Source organism: Lutjanus erythropterus, chromosome 23 (assembly GCF_056507025.1).
Source record: "Lutjanus erythropterus isolate fLutEry1 chromosome 23, fLutEry1.hap2, whole genome shotgun sequence".
Lineage (NCBI taxonomy): Eukaryota > Metazoa > Chordata > Actinopteri > Lutjaniformes > Lutjanidae > Lutjanus > Lutjanus erythropterus.
The window spans coordinates 3,258,956-3,275,452 of NC_139339.1; the positions used below are offsets into that span (position 1 = coordinate 3,258,956).

General features: G+C 41.7%; 1 protein-coding gene across 1 annotated transcript in view; it reads left to right on the forward strand.

Annotated features, from left to right (window-relative positions):
• The first annotated feature begins 219 nt into the window (after positions 1-219).
• Positions 220-16,497, forward strand: part of LOC146305379 (serine/threonine-protein kinase DCLK2-like) — a 55,891-nt gene continuing 39,613 nt past the window's right edge. The window contains exons 1-4 of the mRNA XM_084712946.1: positions 220-424; positions 1,603-3,193; positions 10,009-10,397; positions 15,915-16,041. Coding sequence (XP_084569072.1) covers positions 2,758-3,193; positions 10,009-10,397; positions 15,915-16,041 — 952 coding nt within the window. The 5' untranslated portion in view covers positions 220-424; positions 1,603-2,757. The remainder of the gene's footprint in view (positions 425-1,602; positions 3,194-10,008; positions 10,398-15,914; positions 16,042-16,497) is intronic.

Consider the following 16,497-nt stretch of genomic DNA (forward strand, 5'->3'; position numbering starts at 1 on the left):
GCTGCAACAGTCAAGACAATAAAACTAAGTGAATTTGAATTTCAGAGAGAGACAGACAAAAGACAGAAAGAGCGAGAGAGTGGTAGAGAGAGCTACACAAAGACAGGGGAGAGGGAGGGAGGGAGGAGGAGGGAGGGGGGGGACGTTGTCATCACGTACAGCCGCGGATGAGAGGAGAGGGGCGGGGTTGTTGAGCCGGTCTCTCCCTCCTCTCTCTGCTGCAGCGGCCATGCTGCTGTCAGCCCGTCTGTCTCGGTGCATCATCCCGGTCCTCCCCCGGTGTAACCTGCCGCCGCTGCATCCCTGAAGCCCGGGCTTGCGGACCGGGTCGTAGCGGTTCAGTCCGCCCGCAGCCGCCGAATCCACCGGGGGGAAGAAGAGGAGAAAACCTCCATAGCAACAAACCGGTTTCACGGCATTATTGGTAGGTGCCTCCCTCTCAGTGTGTGTGTTTGTGTGTCTGTGTGTGTTTGAATGGCGCTGTCAGCACAGCTTAGCAGTGTTTGGGCGGATAGATGGATAAAGTCATTTCGTTTATCAGATAAAAAGAGACACAAACAGCGCACATATTTTATATTGTGTTTTTATAGAAGCTCTTATTTTGCTTCTGGCTTCAGGTAAATTAAATTTGACTGGAAATCAATGGCAATTTCTCATTCTGGCCTTGCTAGAAATTCAGTTTCACTAAAACAAGGTGGGTGTGTTTAACTTGGAACCTGTTTTGCATGTTTAATTTGACTTGAGTACATACATAATGTGCATGCAAAGCTATGATGAACCAAAGGTATTGATGATTTCAAAAAGAAGCCAAGTCTGTGTGGTATTGTGCTCAATATTCAACCTTAATTAAAGTGCAAGCCCGAATCCAGACTGGGGCCAATGCAACTTTCTTTCTGCACCAGCACTGATGTTTGTAGAGATGTTCTGATACCATTTTTGTTTTCCGATACCAATTCCAATATCTGAACTTAAGCCAATATCGAATTTTGATCTGATACTGGAGTGTTAACCCCAAAACATTTCAGTCAATGTGGTTCAATCAAAAAGGTTTTTTGGAAAACCCTTCTAAAACAAACCAAATCTAACAAAAAATTCTGTGCCTAGGAGTTTTTTCTTTGTGCCGTGGTATTGAAAGAAGTACCTAGTTTTTTTTTTTTTTTTTTCAAAACTAGTATTGAATCAGTCTGTCATTCTGGTACTGTGATGACCCTACTCTACGAGGCGGCCACAAAAACGCAGATTTTGCAATGCAATCTGATGCTGAAGAAAAGTGGCGTTTTTTACCTCCACTGTCCATAAACTTTGGTGCTTGAGACGCCGCTGGGAAGTAGCAGGAGTCTAGGCTAATGTTTTGTTCACACAAAAAGTGAAATCAAACAACCCAGTCATAAGCTAATGAGCAACAAGCTAACAGCCACTTGTATATTTTCTTAATTGGCTGATTACATGGTTTTGGATTGGTGCACAGACTTGGAGTATCAGAGGCATTTTCTGATGCTGGTGATATTTGGAGGCTAGATGTGAGTAGCTGTTGCATATCTTTGAATTGGACATCATTTTGTCAATTAACCATGTGATTGTCATCTCCTTTTTTTTTGCCAGTGATGGAGGGATGTTGAGAAGACAAAGCAGGGCTGGGACAGAAACTCCCTAAACAAACCGGATTACCAGGACTCTAAACCATTGTGCCAGGTCTAAAGCAGGACTACTGGGACTCAGCGGGGCTTGCAGGGGGCAAACACTACAATGTACTGGGTTTAGAGCCAGATCATTGGGAATACAGCTGGATTACTGAAACTGCAGGAAGGTCACAGCTGCGAGGACACATCCACAATTATCAGGTAGAGAAGAGAAGTTTGCTGGGATAACTGTGGATTTTATGGCCTTGGTGTTCATCTGAGCTTGATAATAGTTGGAGGAAAAACCTTTTGGGAGAGAAGAAGTTGAAGACTATCCCTCAACTGGACAGTCTTCATTTTGTTGCCACTAACATGGATAGTGTCCATCTATAGCCATCACTGCATCGAAGTGTCCTTTAGAAAAACACTGAACTCTGACCCAATCAATCATTCTAAGTCTCTGGATTAAACCATCAATAAAATACTTGAATTTTAGGATTATTCTAGTGGAGAAAGACCTGTGTCAAGTTCTGACCCTATCTCCTTTGCTGAGTTTGTGGTGTAAAATGAAGTTTGAGTAGGATCCCACTGGATTCACAACAGGATTACTTGATCTCCAGATGGATACTGGGACTGCATCTGCTGTCTTTTTAGTGGTATTACACCTTGGTTTCAGAAACCTCAGTTAAACTAAGGTACGACAGCAAGGACCAGATACAGGTTACTAAAAAAATAGTGTTTTTTGGGTGTTCATGTCTTCAGCTTGACAACAAAACCTTTCAAGAAATCTGCATGTTGAAAGTTGCAAGGATTACAGCTGAGTTTTGAGAATCTAAACCCACATTTTGAGGACTACAACCAGATTACTGTGTTTAAGGCTGCTGGTTCTACGTCAGTCTTAATGGGATTATAAAATTTCTTGGTACTAGAAAAGTTACCAGTTACTGGGTCTTCAAGCAAGTCATCAAACACAGGTTATCTGGGTCACACAGCAAGATCTTCAAACAAAAGTGAAGTTGTTCTGGCTGTAACAAGCTGGAAACTAGGTTACCTGGATAAGAGTCGCTGTTTATCATTGTTGGAAGATGGATCTTAAGTAGCAGGGACTGTGTTGAACGCTACTGGATCAGTATTCATCATGTCTCTGAGTAAGACCCTCGAGCTGGAGCACTTTGACGAGCGCGACAAAGTCCGCAGGGGACGCTCCACCCGCACCAAGAGAGATGACTCCACCGCTAGCGCTGGCGGCGGCGGGTCCGGCCCCAGCTCCCGGGGCAGCAGCTTGGTCCCTAGCCCTGCCCACAGCGCCAACTGCAGTTACTACCGGACCCGAACCCTGCAGGCGCTCACCTCGGAGAAAAAGGCCAAAAAGGTCCGGTTCTATCGCAACGGAGATCGGTACTTCAAGGGTCTGGTGTACGCTGTTTCCAGTGACCGGTTCCGGTCCTACGACGCACTGCTAATGGAGCTGACACGCTCGTTGGCGGATAACTTGCATCTGCCGCAAGGGGTGCGCACGATCTACACAATAGACGGCACCAAGAAGATCACCAGTATGGATGAGTTGGTGGAAGGTAGGACTTTTTCTTTACTTCACTCTTGTCTTGCGCCAGTCATTATGATAGAGATACAGACCCATCCTGACATCCTTAAAGGGATAGGTCGGCTCATCTGAGGTGGGGTTGGTTGAGGTACTTATCATAGTCACTGAATTACCCTCATTAGATTGTAGTTGGCATGCCCTCAGTTAGCAGAAGGGCCCTTAACCCCAATGGACCAGTACTCCTGTGATGTCTTAGGTAAAACTAATGTTTTTGTCAATTGAGTTTTGTTAAGCCTGAGAGAGAGAGAGTGACATTCAGTTTAAATAACAGCCGTTATGGCCGTTATCTGATGGCAAGATAAAGCAGTGACCGCCATCTAGTGTGGGCAATATACTGTACATGGATAATTACCTCATACAACCACACTTAAAATAATTCAAACTATCCCTTTAATGGGATTGCTATTTAAGCCTGATCCATTTATCTCTTTATTGTAACCAGTTGAGCTCCTAAACCATTTTGTTTCATTTCGGTAGTCAAATAGTTTCCTAAAATTGAGATAAAACAGATAAAAACTTTGTTCGGGACATCTCTGGTGGTTAATGGAGGCTTGTCTATGAAAAATCTGTCTTTCAGCAGTGTGGCACACACGTTTAGATATACAGTATTTTGGTGGAAGGTTTTGTAATAGAAATGGCTCACTGTGAATTAAACTTTCCCTTTCTTATTTTATGATTGAAGAGAAATTCTCTGCTGTTTTGTGTCTTTGCTGCCTGTCAGACAGCTGCATTGTCACTCTGCCAAAACTGTCTCTCAGGGATAAATGGACTTCGGGTGTGCTGTAACATTACATAACACTCAACTACCACTAAGCCGTAATTGTCCAGACTACCTGTCACTCTCACCATCGATCAATGAATCGATCTTCCTCCTTAAACTTCCTCACTGTCTCCTTCCTCTTTACTCTCTGTCTGTCTCTTTTATGCAAACACACTTGAATTATTTATTTCCGTGTACATCAACAGCAGAATAATACATGAACACAGAGATCATCAGGTACATTATTTTATGGACATAATAAAAGAAAAAATCAGCTCTTCCAACCTGTAAGCTGAGTTTGCAGGAATTTCCACAATAAATCTTTGAAAAATCTATCATCCAATTAGACTTTCTTTCTTTCCCTCACTGGTATCCCAGAGCCATTTGCTTCTGAAAAAGCGTTTTTTCAAAGAAAGGGTTCATAAGGTGTTCTTTTTAAGACTAAAGGCTCTGTTAAGATCTCCTCTCATCCAGAGAACCCTTTTGGAAGAAAGAGTTCTTGAAGGATTGTTGAAAGCATGAGTCTTAAAACATCCACACTCTCGAATATTCAAATGTTTCCTCATGTTTTAAATGCAGATGTATCTGGAATCCTTTTAATCAATTAATTTTACTTGTGTTCCGCCTCAGCTGATGGAAGGGTTCTTAGTAGAAACTCCTGGGTGGGTTCCAGATGAAACGCCTGGAACATAAAAAAAGTTGTTGGTAGAACGCCTTGGATAGGTTCTAGATGAAGCCATTGGAATATAAAATTACTTTTGGTTGAATCCTGTTGTTAACACCCTGAGAAAATAGGGACGTTCTGGATAGAACCCCAAGAAAAGGTTCTGGTTGGAACCATTACAGCATAGCAGTGTTCTCTGTTTTTTCCACCAACATGGTTCAAGCATCTTATTTTGAACCTTTGTGAGCATTTCCACCAAAAATAATCTGTTTCGGAACCTGAAAAGTTGGTTCCCAGTTAGAACCAAAAAATAGCAGGTTTCCCATGGGAACCAAAGTGGGCGTGTCATGTTCTGCAGATTGTTGTGCATTCTATAACGCCCTCTGTTGATAACATCCTTGATTGCAATGGTTCCCCTCAAAACTGATGGAAATGTTCCCTAGAAAGCGCCCAGGTTCCAGAGATTTTGAATGGAACCAGAGCTTACTTAGTGGAAAATGACCTTCATAAGGGGTTTTGTGGTGAACTTCCAGGTTCCAGGTAAAACCCCCTGAAAGGGCTCCAGGTGGATCCTCTATAAAAGGTTGTGTTTTAAAGTTGGGTTCTAATTAGCACTTTTTTTTCTAAGAATATATGTATAGCTAAAGTTTTGAGGAATCAAACAATCTTCCTTTGAGTCACAAGTCAACTGTATATTTATGGAAGTGAAAGACAGCTGTCAAATCTTCCTCATCTGAAATATAAATGTACATGTATACACTGACATTTCTTTATCATATAAGATCTGTAAAGTCCGTCCGCTCTTCGTCTCTGTCTAAAGTCACTTAGACAAAAACAGACCAGTGGCTGAGTCACATCACTTCTCATCAATATTGATGGCGTGACTGGTTGTAATGTCTGCTAATGAGCTTTACAGACAGGAAGCCGTTCATCCAGAGACGTTCTAAAAGACGAGATGCATCACCCTGAAGCACTTCAGAGAATTAATAAACTATAGACAGAGCGGGCCGTGGCGGCCTGAAGCTCGTCATTCACGGCTTCTCTGCGCATTCGAGCAGCAAAAGTGAAAAAGCATGGAGGCAGGAGAGTGTTTGTCTTCCAGCACCAGAAACTTTTGATTAAAAAGATTTAACCAGTTACTGTGAGTAGTCTGGTGTGTGTCGTGCTGAATATCAAACCTTTAAGTGGTTTAAAAGTAAGATTTGTTGTATGGGCAGCTGTGACGGGAACATGAGATATAATACTTTACTTTTTCAGAAGTGATGTTTATGGCTTGTGAGCGTTCATATCGTCAGAAGACTCATATGACTGCTAAGTTGGACAAGTATCAAGCATTATAACCAGAAAATTTGGGTTTAATTACCTTCAGCGACTGATGTGAGGGATTCGTACTACATATATTTTGTCATATCAGGCATACCTTTATGATTAAGCAGTAAATTGGATATATTATTTGCCTTCAAAATGAATGGAAAAGTGCACGTGTCAACCCATTTATTGTTTTCTTACTGAGTTTGTACAGTTTGGTGAACTCAGGACATGCAGTTATTACGCTGTTTAATCAAATCTGAGCAAATGTCCACTGATAGCTTCTGGCAGTTATGGTGGCATTTAGGGCTAAAACGATTCCTTAAGTAACTCGAGTGACTCGATCACTGAACAGCAGCTTCGTTTTATTCAGAGCGCTGTATTATGTATCGCATGGATGGTTAATTCTGTTGCACAACACGCTTTCTTACGCTGTTGATAAGCTGCTGTCACGAGGATGCGAGGCATGAAAGTGACGGAAAATGTCCAAAATGTGGTTTAACTGCAAGTTGGAACAAAAAGAAGACACAGTGCAGTGTGTCTGTTGTAAAACTGGGTTAGCTTACGACAATCGCACTTCATCAATGCTGCAGCATCTCAACAGAAAACATCCAGTCTACGCATCACAACAAAGTAACTTTAATGATACATTAGCAATAAAATCTTTGATTTTTCAAAAAACAAAAATTGCAGAGTGTGCAATATTTCTTGTCCGTTTACTCGATTGATCATCAGAAGAACTGATAGGATACTTTAATAACTGATAGCTGCAGCCGTAGTGGCATTGCAGTAGGTGCTTCACCATCTGTTGCTAGGCAACAGATCTGCACTCCACTCCAAAAAAAAAAAAAAAAAAAAATTAGATGTAAGATGTATGTACATCCCAGAAGGTGGTCTAACTCTGACATGACATGACGTTACAAAAACACACTCACCAACTGACAGGAAGTGATGCAACTGGCTTTAAAACTTGGGCCACAGCCTGAGACGCTTGCTTGTAAAATGACTTTTCTGATCATCTAACTAAACTAATTAAATGTTGTGGTGAGATGTTAATGACGGCGTGTCATTAAGGCAGGCTGTGAAAATGTTGGAAGAATAAGATTAGAATAAGTTAAAATCCGGTTGTTTAGGTGCGTATCTGTCCTGTCATGGCGTTCAGCGGGATTTGAACCTGTGACCACTCGGTCTGTGTTGGTGCTCTGCTCTGCTGGTCAGTCGACACACAGGAGGTGTTTTGTGTTCAGTCAGTCTGGTATTTGAATAAAAACCCAGAGCGGTCCTGTCCAGCTGCTTTGAATAGCAAAGTGAAAGTCAGCACGTGGCGAGACAAGGTCACGCACACACACACACGCACACACACACACACATCACCTGGAGACAGAGAGATATTCAGAGTGTGTGTGTGTGAAGGTGTAATAGGGATGAAAGAGAGAAAGGTGTGTTTTTGAGGGCTACAGAGGCTGACAAGTTTGTGTGTGTGTGTGTGTGTGTGTGTGTGTGTGTGTGTGTGTGTGTGTGTGTGTTGGCGAGATAGCGAGCTCTGCCGTGAGATAGAGGAGACAGAGGGATAGTAAGACTGGGAGACGGGAGAAGGTGAGCCGTTTTTAACCATATAAGGTAAAACAGGAGAGAGCCGGTGGCTACTGTACATGTGATTGGCTGCCGTCTGCCGGACAGATTTAACATGATTGATAATTTTAATATAAAGCTTTGAAATTATTAAAGCTACGTCCGTCGAAGAAGATAAATAATCATGAGCAAACTGTGTGTTTAAGACGTCTGTAATGTCACGCCTGTTCAATCCTCTGGATTTTTCCACATGCTGAAGTGGTAATGAGGCTCTGAGGACAAATACTGTGCGTTCATATATAGTTGAGAGGATGGTGTATTTATTTAGTCTTTTAAAAAGGCAAAAAGACAAGCACAAGTGCGAAAAACTGGTTGAACAGCAGAAGTGGTTAGATCAGGGGTCTGCAACCTTTACGATCAAAAGAGCAATTTTTAGCCAAAAAAAGGAAAAAACTCCACAAGCCACAACTATTAAATTCTCTGTTTTATGTTTTACAACTTTTCTTTTTTTAAAACTTTGATTCATGGTTTTGTCCCGTTATACATGAGCCGATGAGGCACAGGCAACCATAAAGTGGCAGATTTTTTAATGGACTTTGGCTTGTTCTGTACTTTGGGGATCCTACTTTGCCGAGTTCCCTTTAATCGTATCATAGTTTTCTATTTCTTTAAGCAGCCGAACAGTGTTCTTACATATTACGCAACATATTAGTATAAAATAGGAGTCTGATGTCACATTTGTCTTCCCAGGCGTAACTAGCTGGACGCTGCAGTACCAGAACAGTGCTGTTTTATTTATTTCCTTGTTTTCTACGCGGGTCATCAGCCGGCGAAGGACGCTGCTTGATTTTCTGAGTGACACGTTGTTCGGATTTCCACCTCACGTTACCCGCAGAGCGTCGAGCTCAGAGAGACAGACAGGAGTGAATCTGACATCTGCTGTCACCTTCACTTCATCCATCACACACACACACACACACACACACACACACACACACACACACACACACACACACACACACACGCGAGTTGTATTACTACAGTTTTTGACTACAGTTGCTCGTTAACAGCCTCTGACCTTCGACTCACCTCTCAAAAAATAATGAAGCTTTAACATCTCTCACGTATTTTAAATCATGTACAGTATTTTCAGCAACAACCAGGAGCCTTAATTAATTTCAGTCCACCGTGAAAATGAACTTACAGGAATAGTTTCTCCTCATCAGTTTCTCTAAGCACAGGGTGACGTCCTCGAACGTCTCACGACCCAAAGATCTTCAGTTTACTGATGGAATTACAAATGGGGGCGGATCTAAAGAGACTTCATGGTGGTGTGTTTAATGACACTCTAACATCTTGTTTTTAAATCCATTAGCCAAACATTGTAGTTTTGAGCTTTTAAATTCATCGCTTTATGTGTTCGAATTATGTGTTCAAGAGAAACTTTGGTGTTTTTCAACCCTATTCCTTTTTTTTCTTATTATTTTGTTTTCTGTGTCTAACTGACTAATGGAGACGACAATCCTTTAAACTTGCAGTATTGAGCGAGACTGACAGGTTCAGATTGTTGTTCTAAGTGTCTGACAAGTTTATGAAAAGGATCTCTACAGAGAGACCTTTTTGTTTAAGAGTAAGCTGCAGGAAACAGCTGATCCATCACTCGCTTCAAAGCCACCAGACTCCATTTACAGAATCAATCATTTTATCATTATAAAACACACCTCATACAAATTCGACAGAAACAAAATAAAACTCACCAAAACTGTCTTTCTTTATCTTGAATTGCTCCAACAATCATCAGCTGTTTCTTTGGTTGAAATAAATCCTGAAGTTAGAAGTGAAAATATCTGGAGAGGAGTGAGAGGGAGGTCAGACATCAGAGAGGCGGCGAGGAGAAACGGCGCGTACAGCCAGAATATTTTCACATCTAACTCGGTCAATTGCGAGTTTATTTCGACCAAACCAGAGCTGGTGAGCAGCGGAAAGATGAACAAAGATGGTCTGGGCGAGTTTCGTTTTGTTTCTGTTGGGTTTGATTGAATTTGTATTTTATGATGATAAAATTACAGTTTTTTGAATGGAGTCTGGTGGGTTTGAGCAGAGCAATGAATCATCCGTTTCTGGTTAAACAAAAAGGTCTCACTCTGTAGGGATCCTTTCCATAATGTTGTGAGACACTTAGAATAACAATCTGAGCCTGTCAGTTGTAGAAACAAGCACTTCTAGTGGACGTATATTGAAGAGTGCACACGTTCCCATAAGGTTCACTTTGCAGCTGTTTCACAGCTGATGGCTGCAGCGCTGTCGCTCAATACTGGACCAGATTCAAAGATTGATTCCCCATTAGTCATTGAGACACAAAAACATGCACTGCATCCTGCTGAGCTTTTATGTGTTTGGTGTTTCTGGTCTTTTATTGCAACATTTCACCTCTTTTGAACTTTTTAAATTCACCATTAAACAACATCTTCTGTCCGCCCAGGCGAGTGCTACGTCTGCGCCTCCAACGAGCCTTACCGAAAGGTCGACTACACCAAGATCTCCATCCCGAGCTGGAAGCCGGGCGCCAGCGCCGGGACGGGCTCGGTGGGCTCGAGCCGGCCCGCCACGGCGTCCACGGGGGTGTCCGCGAGCACCGCCGCCGCCTCCAAAGATCGCCCCGAAGGTCGCGAGGGCCGCGAGAGCAAAGACTTCATCAAGCCCAAGCTGGTGACGGTGATCCGGAGCGGCGTGAAGCCTCGCAAGGCGGTGAGGATCCTGCTGAACAAGAAGACGGCGCACTCCTTCGAGCAGGTTCTGGCCGACATCACGGAGGCCATCAAGCTGGACTCTGGAGCCGTGAAGAGGCTGTACACGCTGGACGGGAAACAGGTGAGATGGTGTTTGTGATTGTTGTTTTACTCTTGAAAGCATGTGCAGACAGTCGGCAGCTTCAGAGGAGAAAACGTTTTGTTTGTTTACGGCCTGTAGATCTTTTCAGAGCGAGTTACAGAGTTTTATCTGCCTTCTCTCCAATTTAATGGGACTAAATGCCACTCAGCTTTTGCTCAAAGCCCAAAAAAATCACATTTGAAAACTTCTGTACTATCAAAGACGTTTTCTGAAGTCTAGAGAGCGATGTGCTGGCCAGGACACCTCTGCAGCACCACAATATTTGATTTAAAACGGAATATTTTGACAAATATTGCACATCCTGCGTTTGAAAATTGTCCAGAGCTTTATTGGAGAGAAGGCAGACATCTCTATGCCCGATATCTCCAAAACTCTGCACCTCACACCAAAACAAACTACGCAGATAAGCAGCACTACAGCAAAGAGGAAAAATCTGTTTTTTAATTTGTCGGTGAACTGAACTGTCCTAATTTTGGGGGAATTTCATGCTTTTATTTGGGAGTAGAGGGATGACAGGCGCCTTAAACCCCTCGCGTCACCATGACACTCAAAGCAAATTTTAAAAACTGACACGAGTTACTTGAAGTGAGATTTGTCTGATGAACGTGTAAAAGTGTTGGAGAATGTGTGCAACAGCCCTGTACTTTTCTATGGGAATTATCACACATTCGCCACAGAACAATATATATTATATCTGAAAAATATTATCCTAATAACTGTGATTCACCTGCAGAGTGAAAGTGGGTTCACCTGAAATCAAATTACAGCTCTTCATTAGAAAATTACTGCTGCAGTGTGTTTAACATCAGGCTTGATTATGTATAAAACGGCCTGTGAGGGGCAATTTATAATAATTTCTTTTAGGACAGTGAGTTCAGTCTCTTTGAAGCTTAATATTTGGTACTTTTAGCTAAATGTGGCGTCTGTTTAAAGCCCTGGAAGTGCGACAGTCAGCTAAAGTTAGTTTCTCCTCCGTCATGTTGAACAGACTCTGATCCTCTCTGAGGCTCCTTTGTGCGCTCGAATTGAGTTAAAGATTGTGGATTTAAACGAACCGCACGTCTGCTGGTGAGGGGCTATTTTTAACACACACACACACACACACACACACACACACACACACACACACACACACACACACACACACACACACACACACTCACAGGCGCACACATGCACGCACTTTGAAGTTACAGATAAGAGTGTTGGCTGTGACACAATGACAGTGGAGAGCTGAAGAAAAGCAGAGAGCTTGTTGCAGCGAACGCAGCCAGATTTAAACACACACACACACACACACACACACACACACACACACACACACACACACACAGTCCACCCACAAACACTTGCTCAATTTGCTGCAGCATCAGCCTTGAGAAAATAAAACAGATTGTTAGCTCACACTGCCTTCAGTTACACCGCAGCTCTTTAGCTTTTTTATCTGTTTACTGGGCGTAGACCTGGAGGGGATCATGCGTTCGGTCGTGTGTGTGTGTGTGTGTATTTGTCTACAGCTAATCTCACGTACTACTGAACTCATCAACCTCATATTTTCTGCGCACATTTATGACTTCATGCTCAAGGTCATCCATGGTTCATTCTAGAGCGATTAATCCGTTAATCAGTTATCAATCAACTATTAAATTAATCGTCAACTATTTTGATAATCAATTAATCGTTTTGGGTCTTTTTTTAATTAAAGAAAACACCAGAAAGCCCTTTCTGACAGAAAGCTTTCCGTCAGAAATCACAGACAGCTTTCTGCTAGACAGGGCTTTCTGGCAGAAAGGCTGTAGGAAGTAGCAGTGCTAAAATATGCAAATAATGTGCGTCTGATTATCCGACAGTGGAAAAGTTCGGAGTAGCTGAGAACTGACAGGATTAAAAACGGTCACAGACTGTGGAAGATATAGTGTGACTGAAAGGTAAAGTTGATTTTAAATTTATTAAAAATGTCACAGTTTAAAAGATTTCAGGAATTATTTAACTGTCAAACACAAGGTGAACGTGAAGTTGGTGTAAAACTTGCAGGTTTGTCTGAGATATGGACGGTGTTGACTCTGTGTCATCTCTAAATCTGTCTTTTAATCGTGTTTTTGTTGTTCTGTTTCGCCGTAGTTTAATTATTTGGTTTATTGAAACGTCCATTTGCTGTGTGACTGAAATGTCCAGGGACTGAGTCCAGCCGGGCTCTGACGGCGCTTTTGATTCCTCTCCTTCTTCTTCTTCTTTTCCCCCCTTTTCATCTGCTTCTTCATTTTTTCACTCTTCTTTTTCTTCCTCTTTGTCCTCATCCCCGTCTTCTTCTTCTTTCTCCATCAGTGACGTCTCCTGACACTTGTAAGCGATGTTTTGTCGACAGGAGTGTGTCTGCCATTGACGTGTTGTCAGTTCAGTTCCTCTCTTTCATTGTTTCAGGAGATAACGGAGTGTGTCTGAATTTTTTGAGTTTATTCCCAAAGTTTTTGTGGCTATTTTTGTTATAAAATGATCAGAGCAAATGTCAATGAAACATTTAGTTTCCTTCTCTCCTCATTTTTTTTTTTTACAGATATTGGTCAAAATGTCTAAACCATCAAATAGAAACCACGGTTCAAACCACCTCTTTCAATCAGACAAAAGTTTGTGTTTTTGGTGCAGGGGAGGTTTTGCACCGGTAATTTTGGTTTGCGTCAAACTGAAAATAAAGTGATTAAATTAAACCCTTTTTGTGCTAGTCTTTATTAAAAGTAGGTCATTATCAAATTAAAGTGTTCAGCTCTGTCACACAGCTCGAATGGGAGTGACAAGGATTGATTTATTGGCATTTTCTTTTTTTTTTTTAAGTTTTTTTTCTAAGAAGTTAAAACAATATTGATCTTTCAAGACATTAACATACATGATTTTTTACACCAACATGTAAACGTTCCATAGCTGTAATATTAATTCATTTTAATTAAATTTCCATTTTGAAATGACAGAAATACTGTCTTACTTTAGTCTAACTGAAGGCTTTTATTTTGAAGGCAGTGTGTCATAACGGAGGCTTTTATTGTCCGTCGGCTTCACTCAGACGGCTTCACTCTCTTCAGACTCGGTCGGTCTGAATGAAACAAGGCCGACGTGTGTGTGTGTGTGTGTGTGTGTGTGTGTGTGTGTGTGTGTGTGTGTGTCCCTTCGTCCTTTCAGTTTGTGCAGCCGCTTCGAGCAGCGGGACAGAAACCCCATCACACACACACAAACACACGCACAGACACATACACATTGACACTGCAGTGTGGTCACCATGGTAACCAGCCACATCCAGCAACAACCCCTTCCTCGCTCTGTGAACACACACACAAAAACACACACACACACACACACACACACACACACACAGGCTGTGCAGTTCCGGAGGCGTTGAGTAAAAAGTAAACCGGGGGACAGGAGGAGGGGTGAGAGGTAAAATCAAGGACAAAAGGAGGGAGGACGGGAGAGATGGAGGAGGAGGAGGAAGAGGAGGAAACGAGGAAAGTGTAGAGGGGTGAGACTGAGGGAAGAAGAAGAAGAAGAGAGAAGAAGGTGTGAAGTTATTCTGTAAATCCACGAATAATTACACTTGTGTTTGTGCCAGTTTGTCCCAACCGACTGTACATCATTAAAATTCCTCTGTAGTGCTACGATCTCCGTCTCTGGTGACGAGATAATTCAACAGTCTGCCAGACACTTGGACGCAAAGATCAGTGCCACAACAGGACGCCTCTTTATTGTACTGTACAATAAATTAAATGTTAAAAAAATCACAGCATAAGATTTGCTTTTTTGCACAACCCTTCAAATAGTGTTTCTTCTTCTTCCCATTAATCATCTCCTGACCCCTCAGATTTATCTTGCGACCCTTTTCAGGGACCCAACCCCTAGTTTGGGAACCACTGTATTAAACTACCTACAGTAACTGAATATAAAGTACTTAAACCAGCTCCACCTCGAGCAGCTGCAACATTAAAATGCTGTTTAGATTCTGATGCATCAGTATTAATATTTAATGATGTAATTTATAACCTCCTAAGACACAGAGTCATTTTTTTCCTCATGACACTGATGCGTTTATTTCATAAATCCCGCTGTTCTTTAAAAGCACATCCTGATTTATCTTTGGATTTAACACACACATTATCTCAAAGTGAAAGGAATTTCAGCAAAGATGTTTTTTTGGCAGTAAGGGAGTTAAATAATCAAATTTATAAAAAACATAATGTTCTCGTCTTCATACGAATGTTGTTTTTTATTCATTAGAGTCTTAAGTATATGAGATTAAGGTATTAATCCTTTTAAAATACATATTTTAACCCACGTCCTCCACTCTTTTTCCTAATGTAACATGTCCTGCATGTTCCTGTCATGTGCTTTGTTTCTCTTGCAGCCACACCAGCCACGTTTACAGCAGATTATTTCAATTTTGTAGTGCTTCCTGCTTTAGTTTGATTGGAGAAGATTGGCAGTAAACAGAGCTGCAAAGCGAGTGCATGGGGGTGAGAGCGAGGAAAAGAGAGCTGCTCAGGTGCAACAGTTTACGCATCAAAGAAGAGACTCGTTGGCCCTGATTTAATCCTTGATTTCTACACGTGGTAACCAGCAGGAACAAAATGCAGTCTAGATAAACGCTCATGAATTTATTTGTGTTCTTTCGAAATAGAGACGGGACAGATCCGATCCAATATCGGTGCACAAGTCACTCATCAGATATCTAAATCTTTCAGAGGCTGAAAAAAAAAGAAGCAGAGGTTCAAGAAAAAGTTCAAAAAAAGTTCACGACCCCCAATCATTAACAATAATTGGAGATGGAGCTGCTTAAAAATGATTCAAAAGTTGAATTTTAGTGAAATAAAAGTTAGCAGGGTTAAATATTCACCAAAATGAACGTTTAGATAAATGTGTTTTTTGTGGAAAATCTTGACCCGATGTCCACTGCATGGGACACGTTATAAAACTATAAATTAATAATATGTGTTTCTTACATCCTAATTAATTTGATTATGTAAAAAATGTAAATATTAGAATCTTTTTTCATCTGGGTCTCAGGAGGATATGTTTACTGCAGAATGAGTACGTTTACTTTTAATATTTTGTGATAATACCTTTGTTTTGTCCTGTTTAATCTGTTCATCCCTTCTTTCTTCACCTGTTCCCACATTTTGTTTCCTCCCCACCTCTCCGTCCGTCCGTCCGTCTGTCTGTCTGAACAAATCTGGGACATTTTCATGAACGATTTGTATTTAATCCTCAAGACAGTTCTTAGACAGCACCGTGTGTGTGAGTGTGTGTGAGTGTGTTCCTGTGTGTGTGTCCATTGAAGCGCTGCCAACAGCAGACGTGATTAGAATATTCCCAGCTGTCGTCTGCTTTGTTACAAACACCCACACGTGTATCTCAGTGCTGGTTTACAAAAGTTTGATTAATCAATGTGTGTGTGTGTGTGTGTGTGTGTGTGTGTGTGCGTGTGTGTGTGCGTGTGTGTTTGCGTGTGTGTAGCTGACCTGTCTGCAGGATTTCTTCGGGGACGACGACGTGTTCATGGCTTGCGGGCCGGAGAAGTTTCGCTACGCTCAGGACGACTTCGTGCTCACACACAGCAGCAAAACACAGGCTTTTGTCAACGGTGAGACACACACACACACACACACACACACACACACACACACACACACACACACACAGAAATATTTAAGCGCTGAAGTTTGCATGATGTAAACTGCTTTCTAAACCAACAATTTCAAAGGCCAACAGATTACGACCTACAGGATAATGTTAATAAATAATGTTTCTTCTCTCAAATGTGTTTTATTTTGGAGAAAATAAGGGGTTGAAATTACAGAAACTGCAAAAAGCCGCAAAAAAAACCCCTGCAGCAAACCACCGTCAGTTCAGTTACTGTTTCCTAACAAGTAAAATATCTGCAAGCAAATGATACTGTGCAAGAAATTATATTACTATAGTACATAACAAAAGTGTAGAAAAATATTAAAATAAGACCGTAGAGTCATACGTCACAGACTCTGATCTCAGGTGTGAAAATGCATTAAAATTAATCAATCACTGTCATATTTTATCAGAA